The 15,389-nt window shown below is 48.7% G+C and overlaps 3 protein-coding genes across 5 annotated transcripts in view; 1 reads left to right on the forward strand and 2 right to left on the reverse strand.

Moving 5' to 3' along the window:
- Positions 1 to 608: 608 nt before the first annotated feature.
- On the reverse strand, positions 609 to 6,647 carry LOC311320434 (eukaryotic translation initiation factor 5A-1). 3 transcript variants are annotated; one of them, XM_084452175.1, is made up of 6 exons: positions 6,343 to 6,647; positions 3,153 to 3,325; positions 2,755 to 2,859; positions 2,452 to 2,583; positions 1,883 to 1,955; positions 609 to 1,685 (listed from the first exon to the last, which is right to left on the reverse strand). In XM_084452175.1, exons 2-5 carry the CDS (start codon positions 3,318 to 3,320, stop codon positions 1,893 to 1,895), a joined length of 468 nt encoding a protein of 155 aa, XP_084308301.1. In that variant the 5' UTR covers positions 3,321 to 3,325; positions 6,343 to 6,647; the 3' UTR covers positions 609 to 1,685; positions 1,883 to 1,892. The 3 variants fall into 3 exon arrangements, with proteins under 3 accessions (XP_084308301.1, XP_084308302.1, XP_084308300.1); XM_084452176.1 differs by lacking the exon at positions 609 to 1,685 and having other exon boundaries at positions 1,772 to 1,955; positions 3,153 to 3,322; XM_084452174.1 differs by lacking the exon at positions 609 to 1,685 and having other exon boundaries at positions 1,772 to 1,955.
- A 1,819-nt stretch (positions 6,648 to 8,466) lies between these two features.
- Positions 8,467 to 13,323, forward strand: LOC311320503 (Y-box-binding protein 2-A-like). Its single transcript, XM_084452265.1, has 10 exons — positions 8,467 to 8,616; positions 9,601 to 9,664; positions 10,098 to 10,131; positions 10,218 to 10,307; positions 10,486 to 10,719; positions 11,064 to 11,149; positions 11,550 to 11,772; positions 11,880 to 11,996; positions 12,091 to 12,168; positions 12,664 to 13,323. The coding sequence occupies exons 1-9, from the start codon at positions 8,523 to 8,525 to the stop codon at positions 12,127 to 12,129; spliced, it is 981 nt and encodes a 326-aa protein (XP_084308391.1). The 5' UTR covers positions 8,467 to 8,522; the 3' UTR covers positions 12,130 to 12,168; positions 12,664 to 13,323.
- A 1,306-nt stretch (positions 13,324 to 14,629) lies between these two features.
- LOC311320461 (solute carrier family 2, facilitated glucose transporter member 4-like) overlaps positions 14,630 to 15,389 on the reverse strand; it is a gene marked incomplete at both ends in the record, with an annotated part of 14,457 nt that continues 13,697 nt past the window's right edge. Inside the window, 2 exons of the mRNA XM_084452215.1 lie at positions 14,630 to 14,851; positions 15,170 to 15,373. Of these exons, the coding sequence (XP_084308341.1) occupies positions 14,630 to 14,851; positions 15,170 to 15,373 (426 nt within the window). The remainder of the gene's footprint in view (positions 14,852 to 15,169; positions 15,374 to 15,389) is intronic.

Raw genomic sequence — 15,389 nt, forward strand, 5'->3', positions numbered from 1 at the left:
AGGCGCTATGGGTGCAGCAGATAAGGGGAGATTGGCGGCGGGACTTAGTCCTCTGTCTGAGGAGACGCCTCCGTTCTACCTGGTCTCTCAGGAAACAGACACTGTGAAGCTACACACTCAAGATACGCAGGAAAGAGACACTCGGTGGGCGAGAGATCCACCCGACCGTTCCTCGGCTCAACCCCCAACGCTGGGAACGGCGTGACCCTGGCGGGTTGCTGTTAGCCCTGACAGCTTCTTTCTTTAACAGACATGTTTTATAGGTGATATTATATACGGTACACAAAAATATTTAACAAGACAGAGGGGCGTGGTCAGAGCAGGGTTTTTACAGGTAGAAACGCGACGGGCAGGACGTTCCGGTCGTCGTCGCACGTGACGGGCGGAGGGGAAACGCCGTCGGCCCCGCGCGCCGCATTTCTACGACTGCAGACTCGAGAGCGGCGCCCGCGCTGACCACACCCCCAAAAACAGAACAACAACACTTGATCTGAAGTCTGGAGTCAAAGCCCTTGATGAATCAGGGGAGTTTACAAAAAAAAAAAAAAAAACGGACATCTGAGACATTTCCACCACACCTCCCCTGATGGTACTGTAGGCACACCTGCTCATTAGGCGGCCATTAGCTGTGAGAGAACACCTCCCTCTATGCTACCGTTCTCTCTCTTCCTTTGTGTCTGTACTGATGATAGCTTGTCTGTGGTTGGTCAGTGTGCATGTGTGTGTGTGTGAGCGCATGTATATAGAGATTGGTTTGGTTTGTCATTTCCAATTATTTATTACATTTCATTTCTAATGGAACCCAAAGAGGGGCCAGAAAGTAGGGAGAGAGGGGGGGGAGGGAGAGAGATCAGGAAAAAGAAAGACAAAAGAAAGAGAAAGAGGGAGAGTATCATTGGCCAGGCAACATTCCCTCCTTTTTTCCAAGGTCCAGTGCATCTCGTTAACCCCTGGAACAGAACGGGGGAGGATGAGGAGAGAGAGGGCAGGGCGGACGACAGGAAAGAGGCAGAGGAGGAGAGGAAGGAGAGGAAGAGGGGGAAAGGGAAATCGTAGGCAGTCCCATTAAGCATCGATACAACGTCATGTACAGTACAACTCTCCACACCCCCACATCAGGCAACACACAAATAACATGGAACATTTTATCTGCACATGAATATGTGCCGTTTGGCTAACAAATACAACATAACAGACAGATACAGTATAGAATCCCTTTTGCGTACGAAGCAGTACAAAGTGCATGCTCATTTACACAAACGTAAAACCTAGCCAGATGAGCAGAAGGGGTAGGCAAATCCACTGCTGTCAGGCTGTTTAGCTCTTAACGTGGCCACCATAGAAAACACTGAACATAAATGTATATACAGTCGGTGTACAAAGTGACTAGGTGTTTCTCTCTACATGTCCAGGATGAAGACGGCAGGTCCTGGCTGATCAGTAACAACTCTAACAAATAAATAGGCGTCCGGGAGCGACAGCTGGAGAATTTCACTACCAGGAAACTCCCACGCTTAACGCACATCAAGCCTTAATAAATATGCAAATAACAATTTGAAGGGCAAAAAATGGACAATTATCTTTAAAAAAAACAACATTACCACTTCATATACAGAGGTTCTTTCTGCAACAGTCTTGTTCCTGGAGTTGCCTTTCCCTTGAAGTCCACAGCATTCATTAATGCACTGTACACGCACACACACACACACACACACACACACACACACACACACTCACACTCGTCTTTTATGATACATGCTAGTGTCTTGTAGCTTCACAAACATACAGAATGCACATACAGTACACACACACACACATGTGTGAGTCATGGCAGGTCTGAGGTGGGTGGGTGGGTGACAGGCGGGTGACAGGCCGTGTTTACCTGCAGACTCTTATTTAGCCATGGCTTTGATGGCCACCGCAGCCTCCTCATTCATCGCTGAGAGAACAGTGATCTGGACAAAACAAAGAACAAGTTCATGCCACGAATCCCATTGAAATGCATTAGAAATAATCTTAAAGGAGTAGTTTGGTATTTAGCATCATAAGCCCTGTTATAAGCTTATTTCTGATCATATGCAACGGTCCATATATACACATTTTGACAGATTTTGCAATCTTGAGATATTAGTGCTCATTGCTCATGTCGCAGCTAAGTATGCAGTGGATCTCTGTGGACATATATATGTATTTAGCTGTGACAGGAGCAATGAGCACTAATATCTAGAGTGCACAGTCTGTCACAAATGGTAAATGGGCCGTTGTGTATGATGTTAAAAAAGCGTATAACAGGACTTATGATGCCAAATACAAATCAACTCCTTCAATCTAAACACTTAACTCCCTGGTCACTAAACAGTCATCTCATCTGACGGCAGGTGATAGATTAGGGTTATAATCTGAGGATCTAGGTCGTTCTGACGAGTCACAGACACGACGGGCGCCACTGACCAGGATCTCCTCTCCGGCGTCGTACTTGCTCTCGATCTCCTTCCCGATGTCGCCCTCGGGCATCTTCAGGTCCTCCCTGACCTCACCGCTGTCCTGCAGGAGGGACAGGTAGCCGTCCTGGATCCCGATCAGCTGGGGGGGGGGGGCGGTGGAGAAAGGAGATGTTAGCATGCAGTGAAGCCACTTAAAGTGACCAGCAGTTTGTATTGGGGGAAAAACGATTTTGGTGGCCTCCTTACATGCACATCTCCTCTCTTCCCTCCCTCTCTCTCTCCCTCCCTCCCTGCCTCCTTCCCTGCTCACCTGATAGTCCAGTCTCTTGATGTTGGGGACGTCCATGTTGTGAGTGGAGGGGCAGATGTCTTCATACTTCTTGCCAGAGAAGATGTCAATCCCCACCATGTGGACCTGCACACCAACAAAACGTAGCACACACACACACATCTTCAGGTAACGGGTACAGTGATGCAAGCGCACACATGCTCCCTGATCCAAGCAAAAATAACAGAACACACACACACAGGACACACCATCTCTGACACGCGCACACACACACACACAGTGGACACATCATCTCTGAACTTTCTAATATCCGGCAATTCTCTCTGATCAAGAGAAAGGGGAACTCCAGACATTATCGAGCTGTTAAAAGCGGTATGTTTCCAGACGTTAACAGCGTGTTCCCAGACGGTGGCGCTGACCTTGGCGTGTCCGTGCTTGCCGGTCTTGGAGGTGGACATCTCCACGATCTTGCAGGGCCGGCCCTTCAGCACCACGAAGCCGTTCTTTCGCAGGGCGGAGCACTGCTGGGGGAAGGTGGCCGAGGCCCCAGCGTCGCCCGTCTGGAAGTCCAGGTCTGCATCTGCCATGCCTGCTAGGGGGCGGGGCCAGGGAGCAGAGACACGGCTGGGTCAACGAGGACCGATAGAAACTCTCTGACTGGCTACTGACTCTGCTCATAGGGACTGGCTACTGACTCTGCTCATAGGGACTGGCTACTGACTCTGCTCATAGTGACTCATTCATTCATTTCATTTCATTTATTTTATTTATTAAGAGGGACAAGCACATTGATGAACATTCATGGAACTTTATGTTCTATGTTGCACATAGAATGTAAATGCACAACCAATTATAGCCAGAGGCTAATTTCCAAAGGCAGTCCCCCCGCAAGGAATTAAAGGCTGTTCCTAGTGGATACAAAGGTTAGGACTTGGCAGGTATACATCTGAGAAAATATAGATAGTGGAATGGTACATAGCAAAATACAATATCCATACAGTATACATAGTACCATGTTCAAAATCCTAGTACAATAGCTAAGGCTCCTATGCTATAGGCCCTGCCATACAAGCTATTAGTTTTACTATACTATACACTATACTATACTAACTATACTAAGCTATACCATACTATACACTATACTATACTAACTATGCTAAGCTATACCATAGGCTACATACTCTATACTATACTACATAATGATGTGTACAGGTCTGGTTGGAGATAAGCCATGCTTTTAGCTGTCTTTTGAAAGTGGGAATTCCCTAATTGTTGGGGGTAGACTGTTTCACAGATCACCACCTCTAGGCAAGACAGTCTGTCTAAAGGTGGTGCGTCTATGGGGTTTCTCACAGTCTCCTCTGGCAGTGGCTCGGGTGGTCCTGTGGGCGGGGCATTCGTTCTAATAAATTCAGTTAGAGGAGGGGGCCCAAGGCCATTAAGAGTTGTATATACCAAACAGACTGCTTTGTAGCATTTAAGATTCTCAAAGCTTAGGAATTCATGTTTGGTCAGGATATTACAGTGGTGGTAAGACTGGCTATTGACTCTGCTTATAGTGACTGGCTACTGACTCTGCTCAAAGGGACTCTGCTCATAGTGATTGGCTACTGACTCTGCTCATAGGGGCGGGCTGAGACGAACAGGGGAGGAACATCTTCCACCGGAGGCTCAAAACTCACCTCTTCAAGAAGTACTACCCCGATCCTTCCTCTTAACCACCTATTGCATTTATATTTTGCTACTCTTGCACTTTGGCTTCAGCACTAGATTATGTTCTTAGTCACTTGTTTAGAAATGAGATGTGAGTTCTGGTGAGCAGTAGTACACTGACATTAAATGCAATTATTGTAAGTCGCTTTGGATAAAAGCATCTGCTAAATGACTGTAATCTAATGGCCATTGCTTCTTAATTGTATTTATTTACTGTGACGAGAGGTCCTTGCATCATATCAGTTCTGTTGCTGGACCTACTGTACGTCTCAGAAGTTATACAGACAGAAGAACTAACCTACCTAAAAGCTCATGTTCATGCATGCCAGTCGGAGGCCTGTCAATCATGGATAGTATTTAAAAAACATTATTATTAGTATGAAGGCAAAATAAATAAATTAGCAGATCTTCTATTTTACAATCAATTTCAAAATCAAAATTTCAAATAAGAATTTGATTTTTATTTTATTTTATTGCCTTTCATTAATTTCTTGAATGAATCAGTCATTCATTCATTCATTCATTCATTCAATCATGGTGAACAGATTCACAGACATGAGGGAGAGGGGCTAAATAAAGCAACAGAAATATGGCACCTGTTAACTGAACCACAGTCAGGCATAAGCACACCAAAAGTAAAAATGAATCAGTTAATGTTATTGACAATAATAATAACCGATAGACCATGGTAATTTGTGCCATATCTCCTGGTCCTGGGTGACAAGACGAACACCTATTAGGGAGACTACAGTAGGCTAAGTGTTAGTTATTTTTAAGCCTTGCAGAGGCCTGACTGGGCGGTAGCTGGACACGGACTGGCAGCTCGACTGGAGCCGAGGTCCTGCAGCTGTTAACATGCACTATGCGTTATGGTTGAAATAACAATTGACAGTAGGGCTATACCGTGAAAAACACACTCCCTTCAAAACATATAGGCCCAGTCCTAAATGAAGATGGACAGAAGTCAACCCTCATGACTATTACTTAAATCGGGTTGGTAACGATAAACCACTGACACAGCCTAGGCCGGGCCTACAGGCCTCGCAGCTAATACATGCTAACTACGTGCGGAACATATCCAAGTCATGAGCATAACGATGTTATCTAGCAATTATTGTTCTGGAGCACATTTGCGGCACAGACACAAACTGGCGTGGCCAGATTTTTGGCACGCGTGCGTGCGCTCTCCGCAGTGTGTGCTGAGAGCGGCGCGGTGTGCGGTACCGCGGCCTAGTGCGCACAAAACGTGCACGGGGCTGTCGGTGACGGCGTCGCCGCATGCATGCGCACTGCAACCGGGCTGAGGCCCAGCGTGGACATGGGGCTCCGGCGCGGGGACGAGGGGGAACACGGTGGTACAGAGACGCGACGCGTGGCCATGTCTGGGCGTTACATTGTTAAATCACAAATAGATAAGCAGATTGCTGCCCGCAGTAGCCCACATCAAACGGCCCCAGATCGCCAGCACCGTGGAATGTAGCCTAGGCTGCTAGATGAGTAATGACGAAGCTAATACGCATACGCTAACGTTATAGGGCGTGCATAGGCTATACGTACGAGTTTTAGTCGAAGCTACTGTCATTTATTTCTGTGCGTAATGGCCCAAAGAATAGGGAGGGGAATTATATTATCTTCCACACGATTGGTCGGCGAAAATGCACTCTCGGCAAATAAGGATAATGTTATTATTGCTTGCCAAACTTGGAATCAAACGACTGGATTAGTTTGGCCTCTTATAATATTGTGGTATTCCATTAGTTTCCTCCAACAACCAGGAGGTTGAAGAGTGGAGTAAGATGACTATACTGTCGCAGCTATGGTCAGACATGTGCACGGGAAATAGATTATTCCCACGCACAATATTACGGCCCGTGATCTCGCTGGAACTTGTCTTACCTTGTGTCCGGACGTTTTCCCAATTTTATATGTGTTACTCTGTGCGCTTTGTGGAAGTGTCAACCCGCTCTCTGGTTCTTCTTTTCCTCTCTCTCTTTCTTTCTTTCTTTTCTCTCCCTGCCCGTGCCTGTTCGCTCGTCTGGCCGGTGTCTGCCGCCGCGGTGCCTCGCGCTCCCGTGCCTCTTTTTTTCTCTGATATCAGCTGTTCTCTTTATTCTCGGTTCATTCCAGTCGGTTCCACGCGAACCTCTCCCTGTTTTGTCCTGCGACGCAGTCGCTGCTGTCTCTGGTTTAAAGGGGGGGCACAGCGCTCAGGTCCGCCACCAGCCAGGAAAGAGTGGGAATTCAAACCCCCACAATATTCGTACTCTCCACCTCTCGCTCGCTCCTTCACCCTGTCGAGAAACACCGTTACCCATGAAGCACTGGTCCGCACTGCGCATGTGCGTGATTGATCCGTGGGTTCTGGAATAGGGGATGGGTCTGGAGAGGTGGACTCGCGCCGCGCTTCACTTTTCGAGGCACCATTTATACGTAGGCCTATGCATAATGTTGATTCTTCATGATTATTTTGTTTTCTTTTATTCTGCAAACAGCCGCATTTCGCGTGCAGACCGGACCTCCCCGGCTCTACGGACCCGTTATCTCCGGGAGGAGCGGCTGCTCTGTAAAGGTCGTGTCACTCTAGTCTAGAACGCCCAGGCGGCCAATTCATCTCATTATCGCCTTAAAAAAACCGTGGCAGGGCCAGAAAACCGTGGCATTGACGTGGGGGCAGCGTCCAGCGGTTGGCTCTGGAGAACTTGGCAGTTCTCAAAGTCACGAGGTTAAATATAGCTCAGAGAAACCCGAGTCCTATGACCTATGTGCGGGGGACCAGAGGTGGGGAGTGAGGAGGAGGTAAAAACTAGAGGTGGATTCACGCACTCGGGGGGTTTGGGAAATAGGGGAACAGCGAGTCAGAGCCTTGAGCAGATAAGGGGAGTCTCGGTCAGCGTGGCGGTTTCTGCTGACTGATTTGGAGAGGAACCAGCTCATTTAGCTCAGGATCACTGACACTGAAATATCCATGACTGCCTCTCGCGGGCAGGCCGGGGAGGACCATGCTGAACCGAAGATTGGACATGTGATTTAAAAAAATTAAACAAACGTTTACCGTTACTGTCAGACGCATGTAACGGTAAAAGTAAAAGTCTGTCGGATATTTTATTTCTTAAACTATCTTGTACCAGGCAAGCCAGTTACTGTAGCTCCAGTCCATGAACACATGAGCACTAGCCTATAGGAACTCTACTATCTGAACATACTGCTCAATGAAAATGCATTACCTGAATACCTCTCAATTGAAACGTAGCCTATGTAGGCCTGTGTAGGCTATAGTTTAGCTTAATGTAGGCTACTGTGTTTTAACATTTATATTGTAAAGGGCATGTAATTCATCCTGTGTAAACTTGATGAGATTTGTTCCTCGTTCAACTTGAACTTGAACTAGCCTAGGCCTACTGTTAGGCACTGTAGGCTACTCTCTGTGCACTGTCCTGTCTCGTTCCTACACCCTGTCAAATGTTGTCTTAACGTTATGCACCTCGCCGGAAAGCAAATTCCTCACACTTTGTAAATCTGCATGGCAATAAACGGTTTCTGATTCTGATATTGGGCGATGTATATAGCCTGCATTTGAAATTCTGAAATTCGTCATAGAAAAAAATACAATAGATGAATCGTTCTGTCATCTACAGGGCTATAGTCTGGCCCTGAGGTAGGCCTGAAGGCTATTCCCATAAACGCAGAGGCCGTTTAGGGTTATGTTTTGGGTTAAGGATTAGGTTTTGGGTTAGCTTTAGGGATAATGTTAGCTTTCTAGTCTCGTTTCTAGTCTCTGCGTCTATGGAACTAGCAGCTAGTTACTAGCCAGTACCCTGGCCCTGCTCTCTCTCTCTCTCTACCTGGTCTCTCAAACCAAACCTGTCACTTTTCGCGGCACGATTTCACAGTCCTCCGCCCTCCCAATTGCCCTGCCTCCTCAGCCAATCAGAGCCGCGGACCGACTACTGTGAAGCCAATGGGTGCGCGGCTGACAAATAAAAAGTTTGCAGCGGCGGCTCGGCCGGAGTTTATGGAGGAGCAACAGGTACGGAAACGGGACGCAGCCAGAACAGCGTGTCCGTCCGTGAGAGAGGATGACCGACGTCGAAGCGCACAGCGCCACAGAGGAGAGTGCCCCATCGTTGGCACCGGTGGAAGACGAGCCACAGCCGGATAGAAAAGTGATAGGTAGGGGGGGCAGATTTTTTGAAGAATTCAGTTTAGTTGTGCAAGTTCCTTCTGATCGCGAGCACAGTGAATAGACGGTGATTTGAGTGACGCCACGCCAGGATGTTTCTGTGCTTGGGTGGATTTGGAAATACATTACAGTGGTTTACCCCATGGGCATTGTGGTGGAAGCAGCGTCTTATTAGGCCCTACTGCATGTGTTGATCGGGTACTAAATTGTTTAACGGTTTCAGTCTGTCATTTGTGTTTCGGTTTCCCAACTTCCACGTGCGTATTTAGGGACGAGCCTTTAAGATGCAGTTTTCCCCAAACCCCCCCCAGATTCATGCGTGTTTGGTGCTCAATCTGCCTTTTTCTGAAAGCGAACATAGTTTCGTTTCTTAGTGATCGTCTTAATCGGACGAAGCTGTGGGTGAATGTCGCTGACGCATGTGAAAACATGACCTTAATTTCTCTCCTTATCAATTGTCACGTGACTAAAAGCAGTAGAGATCTGCAGGTGTAGGTCATTAATCATGATGGTCGGCAGAAATGCTACGGCTTTCCCCTAAAACAAGCACCTGTTCGTATTTAGTTTCATGGGTTCATATGTTTTTTGGGCTGGAATTGTCCCCATTATGGTATCAGGCTTATTGAAATTGTATCAACTGTTTATAGAAGGTAAATATGATTTTAGGTCAGGTGCAGGGATATCTCTCCTGCTACTTCGGATCAAGCTGAATGTGAAAACAAATAGTAGAACACACAACTTGTCCCTCTTGACCTAGTGGTGAAACCGTTTCAAAAGTTAAGGTTAATTATTGACCCACTCTGGCCACACAAGCTGTAAACCATGGCATAGCTTTGGTCTCCCTCGGGTGATAAAGGCACTTGAGATAACAGCGAATGTACAAAAATTGATAATTTACATTGAGACTTGACTGGGCCGTGTCTATGGCCATGTGTGTACACACAATATTCCTCTAACTACTACTGTTGTTGCAGCCACCTTGGTCCAGGGCACAGTGAAATGGTTCAACGTGCGGAATGGATATGGCTTCATTAACAGGTACCTGTAGAGTCATTTATGGCCTCTGCCCCCACAACATGGCAGGGCTGCTGTACAGTTTAGCACAAGGGTGTAGTAGTGACTAAAGAAGTGGGTATACGGTAAAAAGTAACATTTCTGTTACATTAGTGGTGTTTAAGTGGGTAAACTGTGTCCATAGTTAAAGAAGTAGGTATAGGCCTACTGTGGGTCCATGGATAAAGAAGTGTGTATTCTGTGGTTCCATGGATAAAGAAGTGGGTATACTACGTATACCCTCCACCACTGGTTTTGCAGGCATCTCAATATTGTATTGCAAGACGCCATAAATAAGATGTCTTTTAAGCAGGGCAGATGAATGTAGGGTGAAGCAGCCTCTGTGTAGCTCTGGTGCATCATTTAAACGGATACCCATTTTGCTGCGCGCGTCAGTGACCTTTCTCTGTTCCCTCAGAAACGACACGAAAGAGGATGTTTTCGTCCACCAGGTGAGCGATCTCCGACTGACTGCCGCTAGCCGTGTGTGTGTTTCGTACGGCTGTAGGCAGCTAACCGCCGTCTCTTCTCCCGTTAGACTGCCATCAAGAAGAACAACCCCAGGAAGTTCCTCCGCAGCGTGGGAGACGGGGAGGTTGTGGAGTTTGATGTCGTAGAGGCGGCCAAGGTGAGGAGGAGGAGGAGGAGGAGGAGAAGAAGGTTTTACCTACAAAACCAGGCGTTTGGAAAGCGTGTCGGAAAAATCTTGACTCGTCCTCTCAATTTGAGGCGCGCAAGAGCCGGGATGAATGGGCGATTGCGTTCCCGCTCTAAACGTCTTCCCCTCTCGCCTGTCTCTCCCTCAGGGGTCGGAGGCGGCCAACGTGACGGGCCCGGGCGGCGCGCCGGTCAAAGGCAGCCGCTACGCCCCCAACAAGCGGCGCTTCCGCCGGCGCTTCTTCCAGCGCGAGCCGGGCAAGGCGGGCGACGCCCCCGAGGAGGGCGGCGGCTCGGAGGGCGAGGAGGGAGGGGAGAACGGAGAGTCCCAGCCGGCGCCGCGGCGACGCCGACCACGCCGAACACGACAGGAGGGGCAGGAAGTGAGAAGGGGCGGGGGCGGGGGGGTTGAGAATATGTACAGAGGTCTAACGTCAAGGTGGGATTGGGCAGAGCAGGTATCGAGTTGGATGTCTGTTATTTTGGCACTCTTCCCAGAGTGCTCTGTGCCCCGTGCTGACCCCTGACCTCTGCTGACCTGAAGGGATGGCCTGGGAGTTTAACCTCACAGAACTTTCAGAATCCAGTCAAAGGTTTACACTTACCTTAATGACGGTGACAAGCTGATGGGAGTTGAAGAGACAACTTTAGACTCTTGAGATTCTCAGTTTTGGGTTTTGAAGTTGGACCGTCTATTTCTTTTGATGTAGTTTTGTATTTCTTGCAGGCAGAGGCAGAACAGAAGGACGGCGCAGTAGCAGAAGGTGACCAGCAGAGGCCACCACCTCGTAGATTTAGACCACAGTACCGCAGGTGACGATCATCGCATCCTTTCACATTACAAGCTTTTACACATTTCTTATTTTTTTTCCTTTTTTTTTGGGAGGGGGTGGGGGTGAAATGTTGTAACTTCATCTCCTGTATCTAAACATGAACTTTAACCCCCCACATACACATTAGACATTACACTTTGAACACTCGCCGTATATACACTGACCGCACTACATTCTGTATATTGTTTTAATCTTATTTTGCACTAGCATTTCGTACTCTCTTTGCCCTGTCCCGTCTTTGCACTGTCCTGTCTCGTCCCTGCACCCTGTCCAATGTCGTCTCCATGTTATGCACCATTGACTGTAGAAAATTCCTAGTATGTTGACTACAATGGCAATGAAACAGATTCTGATTGACGTCGTTCTGCTCTGTCCACCAGGCCTGCCCGTCCGCGGCCCCCCCCGGTTGAGGGCCAGACGGAGGGCCAGACGGAGGGCCAGACGGAGGCCAGCAAAGAGGCCCCCAGCAAAGAGGCCCCCAGCAAAGAGGCCCCCAAAGAGGCCCCCGAGGGCCCGCAGGCCAGCGAGGAGCCGGCCGCCCAGAAGCCCCGTCGACAGTTCAGCCGTCGCAGACAGAGGAACTCTGAGTCTTCAGCCTCTAAAGTGAGCAGGACCTCTTTATCTGTTTTTGGAGGTCAGGGGTGGTGGTTCGAGGGGTCAGGGGTCAAAATGGTTGTTACAATGTGACGGTTTCTCTCTTCCTCCTGCAGAATGGGACAGAGGCGTCCGCCTCGGACCCTGGCTCCGCCCCCTCTCTGTCCTCGAAGCCGGCCGACCCCAAAACCTCCCCCAAAACTTCCCCCAAAACCCCCCCCAAATCACCTGAGGTGAGACAAGACGCGCTCAGCTGGCGTGGATGTAATCTTTAGTTCACCTAACGCTTGCGGCCACGCCCTTCTCATATCTACTTCCTGGTTCCAGGTACCCGACGCCCCGACAGCCCAGGCGCCTGCAGAGTGACGTCTGCGAGCGGACGGCGTCGCGTGACCCCGTCACGAGGTGGGAACCCCCGCGCTAAGTTGGCGCAGCGTTTTTAGGGGTGGGGTAGAGGAGGTCCGCGGTTGTAGGGTTGCGCCTCTCGCACTACAAACCTGGTCGGCTCTCTCGTAGACGCAACGTTGGCGACTGTTTAGTGGCTGTTTCCTTGTGTGGGGCTGTTCAGAGGAGCTGCTCTGACAGGATGGTTAAGCTTTTGTCCCAGAGGACCACAGGGCCTTAAAGATGAGCCCTTCTTAGTTGATTCTGATTTCAGGACCTTCTGCGGGTTGCCTGTGTATGGCAGGGGTAATTTTGGTTACCAATTGAATGCTCTAAACTCTGTTGAACCCTGTTTTTTGAGGGAGGGAGGCGGGGGGGGGGGGGGGGCTCTACAGATTGGATGTTTTTAGTGTCAAAATGTCTTGTCTAATGTTTTGTCTCTCTCCCGCCCCCGCCCCCCCCCCCCCCCTCCTTGTCGTCCTGTCTGTCCCGCCTTGGTCTCCTGTCTTCCTGTAGGTCGTGGGGGTTGGTACATGGGGGTCCGGGCCTGTCACCACCTCACCCACTACTGTGCACTACTCCCTCCTCCCCCCACACCACCACCTGCAGCCCACCTCACCCCCCCCCCCCCCAACTTGTCTCGTCTTGTCTAGACACCATGTTTGGAGGGGGGGGGCGGTGGTGTTCAGTGGTTCAGGAGAGGGACAGGGGGTAGAGGAAGGTTGTGTGTGTGTGTTTAGAAATTGAAGTAGACCTTTAAAAAGAAAAAAAATCTAGTTTAATTGACTGACTATGTGCAGGATCAATAAGAGGAACCAGCCTCGATTTTTGAGTTTGACAGGACAAGATGTGAGGGCAGTGGTGCATTCTGGGAGTTGCAGTTGAGGCCCTGTGCCACCATCTCCCCACCATAACTTCTGAAACATGCCGCCCCCTATTTGCTGATCAAGGCGGGAGGCTGGGGAGAGAAACTCATTTTCTTTTTAGTTTATTTTTTATTTTTTGCCTTTTTGTATGCGCTTTTCTTTGGAGGGGATTATGTGCAATGCCAGTTAACAAAAGATTACAATAAAAAGTTAGATAAAACCATTCTGCTGTGCTTCTCTGCTACTGACATGTGTACATGTAATTTAAAGGGACAGTCCACAAAATTTACGCTTTTTGTAGTATTCCTTACCATAACTGATGAAGCAAGCTAACTTTGGGTGTGCTACATCTGGCTCTGCTGTCCCTTATCTGGCTGAATGGGAATTTTTTTTTATTAAAATTATTATATTACAACTATATGGAGCTGCTAGATCACTGTTCCCAATCAATTTTAATGCTCCAGTTTTAGTTGAATTGTATACTTTTTATAGCGTTTGTTCAGTTCGCATGTTTCTGGTTAAGTAAATACACTGACTGATATTTTGTAAAAAGTAAGTAAAAAAAGACGGTGATATTTTTCACATGTCAATTACATGTTTTGCTTAGTCACTTCACAGAACACTGCATCAATACACGTAAATATAAATGACAGGTCCTCTTTGTACAATCTCAATACAAATCTCCATAAGACAAATCACACACACCGGTACAGAAGAGACTGCAAACGGCACACGCATAATATTTCAGGACAGATACAGTAACATGTGAACCACAGGTGCTGCAGAGGGTTCTGGGTAACCGTCAACAAGTCACACACATCGTGCTCATGTGGGGTCCTGTCCCATGTAGACACCAGACACACCATATAAGCATTTATAGACCCTGGTACCATTTTCAATCAAACCCGCACACTATATACATGAAGTACTAAATACATGATTTGCTTTTTATCAAAGTAACATTCATCTGGACGTGATCAGAAATTGTATGCATACAGTACCGCGGTCAAGACCACCCGCCTGGCTCTTTGTGCTGCAAAGGTAGGCTTAACACGGCTCACCACTTGGCTTATATTTCCCAGGTGTAACTAGTTTTCTCATCTCTGAAAACCTCTGACGTCTTTGTAGATAAAGTGCAGAAATACCAAAGTCTCCACATCGCTCAGTCTCCTTATACTGTATATATACTGTCATGTCTGAGGAATCTCACAGAAGAACATCTCTACAACTGCTTTTTTTGTGTGTAATTAGTTAATGCCTTAATATTTATTTGACATGTCTCCATTCCACCATCACCCATTATGGGTTGCTATGGTAATACAAACCACCCTCCCCTCTCGGAAGCGAGCCCCAGCTCCTGGTGCTGATTGGTCGGTGGCGTCTGCTGGTGTAATGTTGTCTTATCTCTTACCTGAAAGCAGCTCCCAGTTCCACAAATCCTCCCCCAGCACCCCCACCCCCTCCCATCCAGGCCCCCGTACCCCGCCCTGTTCTCGAAGCAGTTCTATGAATATAAGCAGAGGGCACACATATATGTTTGGAAGCAGGCACCCAATTCCATTTCTTTCTTCCCTCCCTCAACCCCTGGTTCTCTTAGGGGTGGGGGGGTGGGGGTCTCAGTTCATGTTGTCCTCCCCCAGGTAGTCCAGCTCGGTGCTGGGCTTGCCCAGGTCCATGTCCAGGTCCAGGTCCATCATGCCGGCCGAGTGTTGGTGGAAGTTGGCGGAGATCTGGTCGAAGGTCTTCCCCCGCGTCTCCGGCACCCGGAAGAAGGTGAAGATGAGGAAGAAGAGGAGGAGCGCAGCGAAGATGAGGAAGACATAAGGACCGCAGAGGTCCTGTAGAGAGAGGGAGGTAGAGGGAGGGAGGGAGAGCGATAGAGGGAGAGAAAGGGAGGGAGGAAGAGGGAGGGAGGAAGAGGGAAGGAGGCAGAGAAATAGAGGGAGAGAGGTAGAGGGAGGGAGAGAGATAGAGAGCGAGAGAGGGTGGGAAAGAGACAGAGAGAGGGAGAGTGAGGGAGGGAGGGAGATGGGAAAGTAAGAAGCTTCACTAATGTCATCGGTGACGTTTGATCAACAGATCAGCCCAATCGCTAATCACGACTGACGTTTATTCAACCAAGCAGCTGAGTGCACGAGGTGGAGGGCAACACTCACAGCCACGTATTGGAAGCTCATGCCGATGATGAAGTTGGCAGTCCAGTTGGAGCATCCGGCCACGGCCATGGCCGCCGGTCTGGGCCCCTGGGAGAAGAGCTCGGCCACGAAGAACCAGGGGATCGGCCCCGGACCTACTTCGAAGAACGCCACAAAGCCGAAGATGGCCAGCATGCTGACGTAGCTCATCCAGGGAACAGAGTCCTGCCAGGGGGGAGAC

This window comes from Borostomias antarcticus (assembly GCF_949987555.1).
Source record: "Borostomias antarcticus genome assembly, chromosome: 17".
Lineage (NCBI taxonomy): Eukaryota > Metazoa > Chordata > Actinopteri > Stomiiformes > Stomiidae > Borostomias > Borostomias antarcticus.